This window comes from Macaca mulatta, chromosome 4, assembly GCF_049350105.2.
Source record: "Macaca mulatta isolate MMU2019108-1 chromosome 4, T2T-MMU8v2.0, whole genome shotgun sequence".
Classification (NCBI taxonomy): domain Eukaryota; kingdom Metazoa; phylum Chordata; class Mammalia; order Primates; family Cercopithecidae; genus Macaca; species Macaca mulatta.
The window spans coordinates 30,737,527-30,754,393 of record NC_133409.1 but is presented as its reverse complement, the minus strand read 5'-3'; the positions used below and the strand labels follow the sequence as shown (position 1 = coordinate 30,754,393).

At 39.9% G+C, this 16,867-nt stretch overlaps 1 protein-coding gene across 1 annotated transcript; it reads right to left on the bottom strand.

Annotated features, from left to right (window-relative positions):
• Positions 1 to 4,728: 4,728 nt before the first annotated feature.
• On the bottom strand, positions 4,729 to 16,404 carry HEY2 (hes related family bHLH transcription factor with YRPW motif 2). Its single transcript, NM_001194380.3, is given in 5 exon segments — positions 4,729 to 6,877; positions 11,435 to 11,516; positions 13,883 to 13,966; positions 14,094 to 14,172; positions 16,105 to 16,404. Coding segments are annotated over 5 exon segments (1,014 nt in total). The 5' UTR covers positions 16,188 to 16,404; the 3' UTR covers positions 4,729 to 6,191.
• Between the last annotated feature and the right edge of the window lie 463 nt (positions 16,405 to 16,867).

Genomic DNA, 16,867 nt, shown 5'->3' with positions numbered 1-16,867 from the left:
AGGTTCTCTGCAATTAAGAAAAAAGGTTAAAAAAGAAGTGCTGAAAGACCTAGGAAGGTAAATCCTGTTCAGCTTGATAGCTTATAACCAGGAAAGGAGGGGTTAACTCAAGATATTCACTTGTGTTCAGAGTCGTAATTTATCACTGCACTTATACAAGTAAAACATTATGAATAATAGCCATTCTTTGCAAAATACTTTTTCTTCCGCGTGAGAAAATGTGACTTTGTTTTCATTGTAATGAAAACACAAGACTTACAATGCAAACTTGATACAAGAAACTTTAGAGTTAAATGCCAAGGTTATTCAACCTCTTTCTACCCCTTAAAAAAAGCTTATAATACATTCTGTTACATCCATGTCACACTTCATATGCATGAATCTCTTCTTTTCCACACACTAACAGAATGACAACAGAGGTCAAGAAAACCAAATATTTAGTTTACAGAAGGCTAAGAACTTAGAGGCATATAAAAATGTCTCTGGGCATAAGATTTTTGAAAAATTATACACATATTAACTGTTAACTGCTATCAAAAACATTCTTTAACTATAGGCCGAAGAGTTAGGTCAGTTAAAAGGCCCTTTCTGATAATGAGAATTATTAAATAATTATTAATGGGTTACTGGACAGGTGTTCATAGGTCAAATGAAGAATTTTGTTTTATGGCAAATGGACCTATGGAGTATAAACATTCAGAATAATCCAGCATTCTCCCTAAACAACAACAACAACAATAACAATTTCTTATCTTTTAGATCCAATGGAAGATTGGAAATGACTTTTTTTTTTCAAATTCAATTTGCTTAGCACTTTAATACTTCACCATTTTGCCACCTTTGTCAACCACTTTAAGTGAGATTATAGAATTTTCTTTGGTAGCCTTTAAAGAGTAAGTTCATAGATTAAGAAAAGATAGGTGTGACTTGATTGAAAGTTGAGTTAAAACTAGAGAACTGCCAAAATAATTTCCCTTTTATGTTGCATTATAAAGTGGAGTTATTCCTTTTTTCATCCTTTCATATATTAAAATAGTGAGATGGAGTGATTTTACGATAATACTACAGCTGGATTTACTGTCATCTTTAGTCCAAACTGATCCTAGGTAGGCTGAAATCCTGGGGGAGTCTGAATAATTCTGAGACCAAAAAAGCAATGTCAAAAGTCACAGCCTAGAGGTCAAAAGTATGAATTTAAGTATCAGTTTTCAGATAGTTTAACTCATAGCTCAACCTGCTAGGAATGGCCTTGGATGACTAAGCTTTATTCTCCAATTCCTAATATGTAAATAAATAAACTATTATTTACTCTACAGGACAGTTATGAGGCTTAAATGAAGAAACAGATGTCAAACACTTAGCATGGGGCTTAGTATAGATAACAACTGACCAATATTAGCAGTTAGTATCATAATTGATTTTCTTTTTCAGACGTGCACCTTACAGTAGGTACTGGTTCCAACAGTCAGAGCAGATTCCCTGACCACTTCCTTTCCTTTCCTTTAAAGTTAGAAGTGAGGGAGCCATGGGAAAAAGCACCACGTGGTGCCTACAGAACCGTATCCAGTCTGCCTCTGGCCCCTCACGCAAGATTGTCTACGTAAGCTCAGGGGCTTTTTCTTCTTCATAAGTCTCCCAACCAAGTTCAAAGACTTAGCCTTCCAAATAATATGAACTATAGTCACAGTTTATGATGTCATGTTTGCTGCAATGCTTTGTTGTAGTTGCTGAAATACTCACAGCCTCAGTCAGTGCTTAGATCTTAAAAGAATTATAAGGGGAAGTCAAACTCCATTCTTCAGTAAAATGCAGCAGAACAACTAGAAGCAGTCCCATTGGGCAATAAAAAGTTTAAAAAATGCATCTATTTTTAGACCATTAGGCTTTCAAAGTCAATCAAGATTCTTCGATTTGACTAGGACTCTATCCTATTGAGATATTTTAAATGGAAGCTAAAACAGCCACATTTTCATCTATGTACAACTCTAGCCATGAATTTCTAAAATTGCATTGGAGTACAATGCTGTGTTATTGTATTGCCTAAAATCTGAGATGCATTGAAATTTTTTGTTTTTACGTTCTAGTAATTAGGGAGTTTTATGGTCAATGTGTAAAGTTATGTTGTAGCGGTTCTTTTTCTTTAAAAACTGATCTTCAACAATAGTGTATCTCGCAACTAATGGAGTCTTAGACTCATGGAAATACGGAATTCTAAAATCATATTGTTTTCTCATGATGTTACTAAGGTGATTAGTCTGACTTTATGATAACTTAATGATTGGCAAAAAGAACAATTTGAATATATAAGAAAGATAATCCAAAAGGCTTCATTATGTTGATAATACATATGCACAGGTGCATAGGAGAGCCATGTCTCTGGTTAATATTTGAACTTTTCCCTAGCTGCTTGGGAGGCTGAGGTGGGAGGATCACCTGAGCCCGGGAGGTTCAGGCTGCAGTGAGCCATGATCACACCACTGTACTGCAGCCTGGGTGACACAGGGAGACCCTGTCTCAAAAATATATATATATATATATTTCAACTTTTTAATGTTTCAACATCACTCTTTTAAAGTTCCTTCATATTTCTTCAAAAATGCAATATCATATTTGTGGTAGTAAAATATCCAAAGAAGAGCAAAAAGCCTCCTCCCCCTAGCTCCCAGAATCTCCTTTTGTCACTCTTAGTGCACCTCCTTCTTTTGAGAATCCCTGTGAATAGCTAGGGTGGCAGTCATACCTATCATTATCAGTCTATAGGATTGTACTTTGATGTGCCACTACACACCATGCAAAACTCAACATATACGGTGCAATGCTGGGCACACAGCAGTTATTTAAAAAAAAAAAATAGCTTCTGGCTCACTGATGTGAACTTTAAACAAAACTTCTAATTAGTCACGCACATAGCTTTAAACAGTTGGGAAAACACAAATTTCTAAAAGTGTTCCCTTTTACCTTTTATCCTGTTAAAAATCCTTTGAGTTAATTTTGGGACTTTTACACAAATAAAAGCAACCATCAATAAATCAAATCCTGAAAATTCTTTTTCCCTAAAATAACTTTAAAGGGTATGACTCTTTTTCTATTTTGGTAGCAAACATGAAAATTACCACATCTGAAGGTGGAATACCACCTTCACAGAACACTTGGATGGGAGATGGCAACCTCCGATGGTCAGGTTGATATAAACAGTGATACGTGATGCTAAAAGTCAATCATATGAAACACTGATCATAATTAACTTGAAATGATTGAATTACTGACAATGATTATCTTTAGGAACACTTTCTTATTAACTATGTTGCAAGTTCGTTTGCAAATACTTAAGTCAGTGGAATTGAAAAATAATAATCTGACTGGGCATGAAGGCTCATGCCTATAATCCCAGCACTTTGGGAGGCTGAAGTGGGTGGACGAATTGAGCGCAGGAGGTCAAGAGCAGCCCGGGCAATATAGTAGGGCCCTGTCTCTATAAAAAATACAAAAATTAGCCAAGTGTGCTGGTGCATGCCTTTGGTCCCAGCTACTTGGGAGGCTGAGGTGGGAGGATCACCTGCACCTGGGAGATCGAGGCTGCAGTGAGTTATGATCACACCACTGCATTTCAGCCTGGGTGACAGAGTGAGCAGAGACCCTGTCTCAAAAAAGAAAAAAAGAGAAAGAAAAGAAAAAAAGAAAAATAATAATAATACATATATAACCTGCAATACAAAATGTAAGAAAAATAAAAGGAAAAGAAAGGGAGGGAAGGAAGAAGGAAAGAAATTTATCTTAAAAATATTTAATTCAAATAAATTTTAAATTCCTGATCTCTAAGTTTACATTTCAAAAAAGGAAAAGTTCTCTGAATGCTGACATTACAATAGGCATATATTCAGGTTGTAGATCTTAAAGCAAAAATTATATGGCCGTTGTCCACAAATCGTGATTATAAAGTAAACACCTAAGACAACGAAATCAATTTTCTTATTTGCTATCTCATTCTATTAGAGCCAACTGAAAATATAGGAACCACAGGGCTTATAGACACGAGAAACAAGGTGATTTGCTTTTGCCTCCCCCGACCTTTTCATTACCCACTTACAGACAGAAATTAAACTGTTTGCTTGATTTTTTCAAAACCAGAATACTATAAAAGTCCTCCTACTTTTTCCTTTGAACAAATTGATAAAGCATAATAAAACTTTCATTCTTTTCACATTGTTTGGCCCAATAGCTTCAGGAGCTCTATGATGGTTTATTTAGACCTCACTGAAGCAGAGGCAATACCCATAAAACTTCCACAGCAACGAACAAAATTGTCATTGAAGCACAAGGGATTTATCATTAGGATGTATGTACATACCTATCATGTATGTATGTGACGTCTTTAAAACACTCTACAAATCTTTTTGAATTGCAACATGTATGACATGTTCTAGCTTATTATCCTATATTTGGTATACCATTTGGAAGTCTTGAATTTGCACTTTCCCAAGAACTGTAGTTAAGAATAAAAGGCAGAGGAAACTGATTATTTCTTGCCTCCAAGTATCTTACCTGCCTATGCTTAGTTTACAAGCTCAGATAAATGTTATTTTCAGGCAAGCTGTGAATTATATCAAATGATTTTGAAAGACATAAAGAAAAGCCATAGCTTGGATTGTTAGTAAATAAAGACCTCTCTTGAAATTCATGTCGACTTTCCACGTAGAAAGTGGAAGGAAACTTTTCTGCAAAGCAACTCATCCACATAAAAAATAGTCAAAAAGGACTTCATTTAATTAGTGATATGTAAAGACTCTTGCATAGAAAAAGGTTACAAAGTAATGCAAAAAGACTAGGTACAGTAATTTTAAAACAAATATTTAAAAGTATAATTTTGCATAATGTTTAACATTCTGTTTATTGCTTTCTCCACACAGTAGAGAAATGAAGTGCATAATACATGTTGTGTCTCTTATCTTTTAAACATAAACTCTCACATGCTTGATTTCAGCATAAGAGATTATTTTGTCATTAAACAAAATCGAAAACACAAAACCACAACCCCATTACATAGCACTAGTTTAGGCATGGGCAAAAATAACTTATGTACATCCCATTGCATACATTCATCTTGCTTTGGGATCAAATGCAATCACTAACTTGACAAAGAGCTTTAAAAATTGTAGCTTTTCTCTTCCCAGTGCTCCCTCCTTGCTTCATCACCTCCAGAAATGTAACTTCTCACAAAGGGTGACAAGAATAGATGTTGCATTATTAGGAGAAAATGAAGAGGATAAATATATAAAAATAGTCCAAATGAAACTGAATAAATTAAACCAAACTCCTACAAACTGGAGTTTTCAAGTTGGCATGAATTAAATAGCCTCTGGTGGGCACATGGTAGACAACTGCTCATAGGTGCACTATATAAATGTAAGGTTTATATAAAGAAGCACCATATTTTGAGCCATTCCAAAAAAAAAAGTGCCTGGGGGCTTGCAGGCGGAGCAGAAATGCTTGTTAATCTGACAACTGATGAAATAATTGCTTATACCAATGCACTGCTAAATGTCACCTCTTGGCATGTCTGTACAGAGAAGGCAAACTAAGGTAAAACTAGATCTTCCAACTTGAAAATTATTTTCAGCAGTCATTTTGACCAATAAAACCTGTTAGTTTCAGCAGAATACTCTTTCTGGCATGGTATTAAAATGTCTGCAGCCTATTGCAAGACTTCTGTCCCGTTCCTTTCTTAACCTATCCTCCACACTTGTCTTTCCTTGTGCAATGTCATATATCCAGAAAAAAACTTCCTAAGCTCAGGCACTTATGAAACATGACTCTCTCACTCTCTCTCTCTCTATTTTCCCATCTAGTCTCCAGATAATTCAGTCAGGGCATTTTTCTTCCCCAATTCAGACATAGTGATGCACTGCTGGATGGTACAGTCCATACATTTTCCAGGAAACTTCTAAATGGTGACAAGTGTGAAGTTTTCAAAAGTTGCGATGTCAGTTACCGAGCTGCCTTAAACCAAACAAAAAAGGGAGAGAGAAAAAAGAGAATACCACATTTCTACTCGTGAGGTTTGTGTCTCAAATAGCTTTATTGTTCCTTTGTGGATCTGTCGGCATCTGTATGGCTACCTTCAGGGTGCAGAGGTTTTAAGCTGACTGAAATGGAGGACATTCAGTTACTATTGCAAGAAGTTCAAGAAAAATTTAAAAAGCTCCAACTTCTGTCCCCCAGGGTCGGTAAGGTTTACTGTTTGTTCCACTGCTGGTCTGCTGAGGACTGGACGTGGCTGATACTGACAAGGGCGGGCTGATGGCTGTGGCCGCGGCCACTGCTGCTGCTGCGTTTGGGGGGAGCATGGGGAATGCCCCCGCGAAGGACAGAGGGAAGCTGTGTGCAGCCGCGGTGGCTGCTGCGGCTGCAGCGTGGACGGTGGCAGAGAGGGACAAGAGAGAGGTGGAGAGAGGTGGTACGCAGGGGGCTACACTGCCCGTGGATGGCATTCGGAGGGCTGAATCCGCGTGGGCAAACGTGGCCGTGAGGAGAGCAGAGCCGTGGGCAGGAGGCACTTCTGAAGTTGTGGAGAGGCGACAAGGGGTTGACTCTGAGGCATGGAGGCCGTTGGGCTGGAGCAGGGCTGCGGGCAGGTGGTGGAAGGCGGCGGCCCAGTGATGCGGGTGGAGCGGATGATGGTGGTGGGCCATGGAGGATGTCATGGCCGCTGCCTCCCGCTGGGTGGCGCAAGTGCTGAGATGAGACACGAGCCGCACCCGCAGCGGATCCGAGGAGTCCAGGCCTTCCACCGAGCTCAGGTACCGCGCCACTTCTGTTAGGCACTCTCGGAATCCGATGCTCATGAAGTCCATGGCAAGAGCGTGTGCGTCAAAGTAGCCTAAAAGTGGGTTTGAGCAAAGTAGGGGACAGGAGAGAAATGGGGGGGAGGTAGGGGTGAGAAAATGGTATAGTTAAGAATAACCACCCACTGATGTTCCACTCTATCCTTCAGAAGACTGAAGTCGAACGATAATCCTTTCTGAAAATATTGCCAGCTATTTATGGTTTTAATTTTGTGCAGAAGTCAAGAAGGTATACTTTGCCACTCACATGTGTCACAACTCTGGCAATGCAATATGCTGCAGTTGTTCTTGCAGCTAAATATCACAGTGGGGAAAAAAATTAAGAACATCTGCGTTTCAAACACTTCCAGAGAAAGAAATGGGGTCTCCCCTTTTATATTGTGGCATAGTGAAATTCCCCAGGAAACTTTTTCATGGAAATACAGAGTTCTAGTCTCTCTGTCTCTGTCACATGAGTTGGAGATTAAAGGGCTTATCTGAAACATCTTTACTCTCTTGGCATTTTAACAGAGACGCCAAGTGCATCTTAGCAGCTTGAGGACTTTAGAAATGTGCTAGAATCGCCATAAATTCATAACTGCTTCTTGACTCACAATGTTTTTTATCAACAAAGTGAAAACATCTTGTCATAACTTTGTATAAAAAATTTAATGAAAACAAAATGAGTTTTTAAAAAATATTTGGTTTCTTACTTGAAGAGCTTATTTTTCTGTCCGTAATATAAGGCTAAGTTCCTGATATGAAAATACTGTATGTTAACTCCTAGTTTTTCTGAAGTTCAAATATATTCCTTACATTTTTTTGGCATACACCCCAGAAAAAAATGTATATTAATTTTGTCAGTGTATATGCATGCACTCCTATACCTATGGTTACTACCATAAAAATGGTTAGATCTTGGTCACATTTATCTGAGTGTCTGTCTGAAGACAATACATTAGAATAGAAAACAATAATGTGTAGTTATCAGAGTGCCCATGTAGAGCACAATAATAATCAGACATTTGGGGGAAATGTTGCCTTCTTGCACCTGGTATATACAAACAGATTATTTTTCATTTACAACTTTTTAAAAAGCAATTTCTAAATCAAAAGTTTAGTCTATTCATTTTGGGGATGTGTATATACATGAATAAGAAATATCACATTCGAACAAGGTTATTTATTAATTTATTTATGTTTGAGACAAGGTCTCACTCTGTCACCCAGGCTGGAGTGTGGTGGCCCGATCACAGCTCACTGCAGGCTCCATCTCCCTGGGTTAAGTGATCTTCCTGCCTCAGCCTCCTGAGTAGCTGGGACTACAGGCATGTGCCACCACACCTGGCTAATCTGTTTGATTTTTAGTACAGACAAGATCTCGCTATGTTGCCCTGACTGGTCTAGAACTCCTGATCTCAAGCAATCCTCCTGCCTTAGCTTCCCAAAGTGCTGGGATTACAGGCATGAGCCACCACACCCAGCAGTTATTTTTATCTAGAACATTTACTACATTATCTGTTTATGTTTTTGCTGATCAAAGCATTACCTGTTTATTCATCACCTATTAAAAATTTGACTATCTTAATCTGTAATCAAAGAACTTCGGAAATAGTAGTCACATATATCCAAAGTCCTAAAGCTAAAATTCCAACGATTTGGAAGTCCCCAAAAGATATTTGTGGCAAATATATACACTACTAAAACAGAAACAACAATAGTACAAAGCTGAAACCAAGAAAATACCATGAAATATGGAAGATCAGCAGCAAAAATAGTTATCATCCCAGGACTCTGACATAGTTAACAAATAGAGCCTCCTGGATTAGGATGAAAAGCTATTCCTGAAGAAGAGGTATTCATGGAAAGATTTCACATTTTGGTCCTCAGGGTTCTGTAGGGCTTTGTAGACTTCTGACTCCCATGAGAGAAAGACAGGGGTAATGAATAGAATAGACAGAGTCCAGAAATCCAGAAGGATTTTGAAACTTAGGTTATTCTACTAAATCCTCTCTAGATACTATTGTCATACCAAGACAGACTATAAAGAAGGAACTGACAGAATTGGAGCCCCAAGAGGTTCTAAGAATTTTCATTACTGGTCATGAAGTAATTGAAATTTGTGGTTTCCCTGCTATGTTGTCATATATGGTTGAGCTCTCTGTTGTATCTTAAGGAATATAAATTATGCAATTCCTATCCTATTGTGGACTTCAGAGGGAATTGAGGATAAGTAGCTCCCTTTTGTGCATGGATGTTGGGCCAACAATGACATACATGTCCATACCACTCCCTCTATGCCAGCACTATTCTATCGGCCTTAAGTAAATTAACTTGTGACAGCCTTATGAGTTATATAGTATGGAGACTACAACTGTCCTCTTTTTACAAATGATAAAACTGGACCAGCTCCCAGGGGACAGTAATTTACCGAAAGTCACAGAGCTAATCAATGACAGAACCAGTATTTGAAATCAGGCAATCCAGCTACAGATGCGATGCTCTTCACCACTGCACTATAAGGCAATTGGTAGTCTTTTACAATGTTAACCCAAACTGCCAGCTCCCTTCTTTTTTTTCACTTTTTATTTTTGCTGCGATGGAGTTTCACTCTTGTTGCCTAGGCTGGAGTGCAATGGCGCGATCTTGGCTCACCACAACCTCTGCCTCCCGGGTTCAAGTGATTCTCCTGCTTCAGCCTACTGAGTAGCTGGGATTACAGGCATGCGCCACCATGCCCAGCTAATTTTGTATTTTTAGTAGAAACGGGATTTTTCCATGTTGGTCAGGCTGGTCTCAAACTCTGGACCTCAGGTGATCCGCCCACCTCGGCCTCCCAAAGTGCTGGTATTATAGGCATGAGCCACCACTCCCGGCTGCCAGCTCCCTTCTTGAAGGCCATTCTCCAGTGCAATGACCGCTTCAATGACCTGACAGGCGACGTGGATGGAGCCTACTTGGAAATATCTGTTCACAAACTATTCTGGGACAAATTTTAGGACTGTTCGGGTGGCCAAGAATAGCAACCAAGATGGAACTTAGTTTTTATAATAAAGCCTAAGAACAATATTACTCTTTAGAAGTACGACTCATGCCAAATATTTGAAACCCTGATAAGAAAACTTAGACTTGTGGCTCACAATGCTAAGGGAAGTAAAGCAATCAAACAAATTTTCTTGTAGCATGACTAATTCAATCAGCATCCTAATATCCTGAGGTAGCAGTTGTAGAGACAGCATCATGGGGCTGCAGGGGCCTTTGGTGCTCATGCCGCTAGTGTAGCCTTCAAAGTGCAGCCCAGACTTTTTTCTTAGGTCAGAGGCACAGCAGTGGTCAAGCTACATGGATCATTGGCTTCTGTGATTTAATCCAGTTACCTTTTCTGTTATGTAAGAATGTTTGCATTTCATGCCATCATTCAGGATGGTTCCTTGAGAAGGTACAATCTGGGATAAATCAACCCATTGGGGCTTCTCTGTACAATGGTTACCCTCCCTCCTACTAGACACAGGAAAAAGATGGTTAAGATCAGGGCTGATGTTCTAGAGATCCTCAATGGTATGGCCATATAGGAATTAAATACTGGTAACAGTGGCTTCCCTCCAATGCCCTGCCTCTGCCCTGATCTAGGACCCATATACTGTGTAGTAAAAGGTTAATGCTGAGCACGGGGAAGCCTCCAGGATTTAGTTGGAGCCCTTAAATCCTTCTGATACCTTCTCCTTATTCAGTTGTTAAATGTACTGAATAACACCCTTGGCTAAGGTGAATATCCAAGGATTCTTTGAAGGATGAAAAAGATTCAGAGGGGCAAAATCAAGTCCGAGTTGTGATATGTAAGTGGGATAATGAAATCTGAGTGAACTAGGATCTTAAGGCTATTTTTAGCATGAGATGAGAGATCCTCTCTCACCACCTTGACAATTCCTCCCTAAATCACTATCCAGTACAGAGGACACCTCTCTAGGGCCCTGGACCTGGAGTGCCTGCCCCTGTTTGCTTTCCCCAAGAATGACTCTGCTCCATTAGTGGCTTCTAGTGTAGAGACTTCCTACCTGCACTTCAACTGTTCTGTTTGGTCTAAATTCAAGACCAGTCAAAATTTGAAAACAATAATGAAAATAACTCTAGAGTCACTTCCTTTGGAATAGCTGAATTATTTTCAGTCTTAGCCTTCATTTAATGAAGAAGGAGGAGGAGAAGGAGTAGGAAGAAAGAAGGAGAAGGAGGAGAAAAGGATTGCCTCTAACCTCCTGTTTATGTTTGGATGTTTGTGTGTTTGTTTTTTGTTCTTTCTGTACAGATTCCAGCATGCACTTCTTAAGTTCTAAACAAATCTCTGACCAGGCTGCTGTGAATGAAGCTTTACTCCCACAGTATTATGAAAGCAAACACAAGCCCAGGGTCAAGTGCTTCTTTTGTTCCAGAAGTTCTTTCCCACGAGTTCAATCCTGCCATTAGCATTGATTTCCACGGCTTTAATCTGGGGCCACCTATCTCAGCTTGTTAAAGAACTGTTCAGCTATGACTTCCTTACAATATTAGTGGGAATAATATGAAAAGAGAAAGGTAAAAAAGGCAAAAAAAAAAAAAAAATGAAGTCATCTACTTACCTTTACCCCCTGTTGCCTGAAGCATCTTCAAATGATCCACTGTCATTTGCAATATTTCAGCTTTTTCTAACTTTGCAGATCCCTTCATAAATAAATAATAAATTATCGTATGTTCTACAGAAACTAATTTGAAACATTACACACTGAATTTAGCAGTATGGCTTCAATTTCCCTCTCACTAGACAATTCCAACTTTTATTTTTTCACAGAAAACTTCAAATTCTTTTCAAACCTTACATGAAAGCACTAATTAATGTCATACCTAATGACAACTATTTGCCATTTTAACTTTTAAAGACTAAAAGAAACCAGAATAAATGACTTTTTTTAAATCATAAGAATAATTATTCTCCTAAGATCACCACAGCAAAACGATTTCAATTGTAAAAATCTCAAACTTTGCATTCAATCTGTATCTTGGTTAATAGTATGTTTTATTATGGGGCATCAACAGTCTTCTAGAAAGCCAAAGTCTAGAGGAGTTGCATAACAACTGCAGAAGATAAGGAGATAGAATTTTAGCAACTGATTGTTAAATTTTTTTAAAATAGAAAATTCCAGTAAGTCCTTTCACAGGTCTACTAAATCCTGAAATAAGGTATTCACACTAGAACAATATAATTGGATCTGCATTTCAAGCAGATCCAAAAATTTTAAAAGGGAAGACTTTTATGGTTTTTTTCCTCCAATAATTACCAGCAGGTGTCACTGTGAATTTCTAAGCTCACAAACAAGAAGCAATAATTTACTACTTACCTAGGAAGCATCATAAATGCTTGAGGATTTGTGAACCTTTTAAAATAGTTCTTAATAAAATTGTCTTGCAAATATAATTCTATGTCCCTGCTTTCAAAATAAGGAAACCTCTAGTAACTAATTGAAATACAAATGTGTCATTTCAAACTGCCTCAGGGACTGTGGGTGGCTCCTCATTTCCTGGAAGAGCTAAATAATTACCAAAATGTTCTCTTTTTTTCTTTTTTAAGGACACTAAGGTTTATTTCAGGCCTCTATACTTTACTTGTTTTGTAAAAATTATCAGCACCACATACGGTGAGAGTGCCAGAGTTACTTAACTGCTCTAAAGAACACTTTTCTAATCATATTGTGACAGGGCCAACTCACTAGGGTTGGTAGCCAAGCTCTGCAAATGGGAAAGCTTGTGTTTATGGTAACTAACTGCCAAACAACTGACGTTTGCTTTTAAGGTTTAAGTCAACATTTAAGAAAAAAAAAATCTAACAAACCAAGAAAAAAAATCAAACAGACTTCGCCTCATCACTGCAGACATTTCAGTACTCCCAAATTTTAAAAACATCACTGATTACTGGCATTTTCACTTGAAGCCTATTGGCACTGAAAATGCTACTAATCAAAACTACAATTTCCACATTATTTTTAGTTTATCAAACAGAGTCTCTGCATATAGATTGGGTGTCTTGTCTTAAAAATGTATAATCAGTAGCATATTATGTTTTGTATTTGGTCAGTGTTTAATTTTTCCATGAAAATGGTACAAGGAGATTCAATAAAGTCACTAATAATTGAAACTGCACTTTCTGGATAATTTCCAAGGACTTTGTAGGGCTTGTTTTATAATGTTTGCAGATTCATGAAGTAAACAAACAAAATGGAATAAACAAACAACTGCCGTCTTATTGGAATTAAATGGGAAGTATTTTCAACAAGGACGTGCTGCCATATCCTTTGAAAGATGCTCTTAGAAATCTGTGTCATTAGCCATTGCGGCAGGGAGAGAGCTGCGACTTTTCTAAAACCACAGAAGATTTAAACATTTGGCTTTCTGCTTTTCTAAGCGTGCAAAATCTTTTTCTTTCTTTCTTTTTTGGTAAAGGAATAGGTGAACTATGAAAAGGGGCCCTTATGATTAATTTCATTTTTACCCAACTTCTACAAAGATGCCCCAAATCAAATGGCATTCTACCAAGCCAGGGATTAAAAATGAAAGCAAATGGCTTGGTAAATAAATTTTATTAGTATTGTTATTTAGGAAATAGAGCTAGAGATGGTACTTCTTGGGCTCTGATTGTTTTCTAATTAAAAAGATTACATTTTAAAAACATTTTGAGAAAAAAATGCTTTTTTTTTTTTTTTTTTTGAAGGATACTGTATACAGCACAGTTTTAAATAAAACCACTACTGGTATTCATAGAAAGAACAGAGAAAGCATGAACACTGTTACCCTTAAGGGGAAAATAAGCTAAAGAATGGAAATGTTTTTCAACTTCATGATGGATTATGTTTTTAATAGTTTTGCCACAACAAAGCATTTTATTGAAATAGCTGCTCTGTGCCAGATCAGGGCACATACACCATTATTTTAATGAGCTTTAACAAGAACCCACATTCCCAGATGAGCGAATCAGATTGAGCTTTTTTTGGGGGGGTGGGTGGGATGGGGGAGAGTCTGGGGAGGGGATAGCTTACTTGTTTTTCAAAAGCAGTTGGCACAAGTCTTCTCAACTCAGATAAACTGTTATTTATCCGATCCCGACGCCTTTTCTCTATAATCTATCCAAAAGAAGCAAACAACCAAAGTTTATGAATTCACAAATGATAAAATTACTCAAATGGAAAAATATAACTGTTACACATTAGTATGAGCTACATGAAATAAAAAGGGGAAAAAATCACATACCCCTCTCCTTTTCTTTCTTGCCATAATCTGAGATGTTGTTGTTGGAGAATTCAATCTAATCACAGAGCTAGTATTTTGCCTATGAAATAAGAAGAGTATGTCAGGTGCTACATTAACATAACAATAGTTTCTTCTGGGTACTTGTGGCACCCATTAAATATTCAGAGTGATTCCACAGTTCAAGTCTGTGTTATTTTATTCTTAGTTCTTGTTTCACTCTGAACAGACTTTGCTTTCAGCCCGGCTGTCTCTTTTCAGGTAAAAATTACGCCTTAATTTTTTTTTAAATGAGTAATCCAGATGCTAACCCATTGGCCAAAATGTCCCAGAATTTTTACTTGAAAGTCTCCCAGTGAAATAATTATGGGCAGTTAGGGTGAGAAGTTAGGTATTAGCATTTTCTAGTTCCACTCATATATTTTAAAGTCAACTAATCTCAAATAGCTTCCCTTCTCCCTCCTGTCACGCACACTGAACAAAGTAATGCCACTTTTTCAAATCAGGGTTATGTTAAGCACCACTATTAAACAGATGTGCAGTCATCATACGTCAAACTCTTGTCTCTAGGTGCAAACTTTAAAATAAATAGAAGTTACCTACTGTTTCAAAATTTCAGTTAGTCATATATTGCAACAGGAAAAAACTGACAAACTTGATGTTTTGCATACTAATCTTCCAAAAATATTCCCTAAATATGCCACTGATAGGAAAATTAAAACTCATTTTATTATAATGGTTTCTTTTGAAAATGAAACTGTAGGTGTGTCTCAGCCTTTAGTCTAAGCTTAAATCTCTAGAAGCTGCAATTCACCTTGGATTTACTAATGAAAATATACTTTTATATTTAAAGTTCTATCAAAGTATTATTTGGTCACATAATTTTTACAACCCTTTCTAGTTTGTATCTGTTTCTCTCATAATTCATGGATACTATGCTTCTTTGTGTTCTCAAATTGCCCAGGTTCCTGTTATTTGTTCTCTTTCATTTTAGAAATGCTGCACACACCAGGTTGCTATTACCCCACCTTCTCACTTCTGGATCTTATTTCTGAATTACCTGTCCCCCTCATTTTCACCCCTTCTTTATGGGTTTCACCTTTCACGTGATAGCTTCTGTTTTTCAGACCTCATTTTTAAAGACGGCACAACACTTTAATGATTAGATACTTAAACCGTTGGTTTCGTGTAAATATCTTTGCTCTTGCAGATTTCAGGCTTTGCTTTGTATGTATTAGAATAACAATATGAAAGAAAACCAGTTTTCCAAAGGTAGGAAGAATTTCCCTCTTTGAGTGACAGCTGCAGATAAATAATTAAGGTGCTTCTGGTGATGCCAATTAGAAGCAATTATCATTTGACCCGCCTTGCTCTAAAATGCCTCGGTAATCTCCCTCTGTCACAGGAAGGTGGAGGTCTGGCTTCTGTGATTACGACGCCGATCTCTTCCAGACTTGAGAACAAGCAGTCAAAGAAATGATGCCCTTTCCGATCCTTACATCTGTCACTCTTGCGTTAGCCAAGTCACACACGGTCAACCTGCAAAGTTCAACCTACCTAACCTTGACATCGCAGGTTGCTTTAATTCCTCCAAAAATCAAGCTGTGATTTTGGTATCTCAAAAAATAAAAAATCAAATTGTTTCTATTTTCTCCTGATCTATTTTGAAAGTGCCCCCAAATACGGTTTCAGTGGCTGGGGCATCGCCTGTCGCCCGGACGTTGCCGTTCGCGCGCCCAACTGTGACAGCCAGGACCCTCCCTTGCCAACTCCTGCGCTCTGCCTTTCAGTGGCGTCTCCCATCCTGGCCACTCTACCCCTACGGGGAAAACCCACATCCCTTGCCCCATCCCAACTCACGCTCTGAGATAGCCCACCAAACTTTCTCAGGCAAAACTTTCCCTCTCCACCCAGATGCTGCGGAGGGAGCCTCGGGATTTCCAGGGAGCCACGCGTGCACAAAGCTACCCCAAGCTCCCGAGCTGCGGGCCGCTCCCGCCGAGCCCGCGCTCACCCCGAGTAATTGTTCTCGCTCCCCACGTCGATGGTCTCGTCCATGTCGCTCTCTGAGGTAGTCTCCTCGCAGGGGCGCTTCATCTCGGCGAAAGACCGCGCGGGGCGCAGTCCGGCCGGAAGCTCGGACGCCGACCTGGGCGCAGCACCCTCGCGCCCGCCTCCTCCCTCCCCGGGCCTGGGCAGGCGCGGCTCCGGCGGCGGCGCGGTCGGCTCCTAGCGGCTCTTTCCCACGCCGCAACTCTGCTCGGCCGCAAGAGCCGGCGCCGGCCACGCCCCCCCGCGCGGGTAGGGCCACCTCACCCGCCCCCGCGCGCCGGCCCTGGCCGCCCGCCTGGCACCGCCCCCTCGCTGGTCGGCGTGGCCCGCGATTGGCTGGACCAGGGGGCGGGGCTGCGCTCACCAATGCCTGCCGCGGGGCTCCGGCCGAGGCGTGGGAACGCGGCCGCGGACCTGGGACCCCGGCGCAGCAAGCGGGCCGGGAGCTGCCGGGGCGAGCGTGAGCGCGGTCTTGCTAACCCCAGCTGAGGGAGCGCGCGGGCACGGCGGGGGCGGGCCCTGGACCTTGGGTTTCTGTTCTCCGCGCCCCGCGGTCTCGCGGGCGAAGTTTCAGTCCTGAGTGTAAAGAATAACCCCGAGCGCCTGGCAGAGTGCGAGCAGGCGCGTGTGACGTAGGGAGGCGCCGCGGCTCCTCCGGCCGCCCCACACGATGGTCCCCTGTCTGGACCAAAACTGCTGACTGGCTGACCCGAGCAGTTACATTT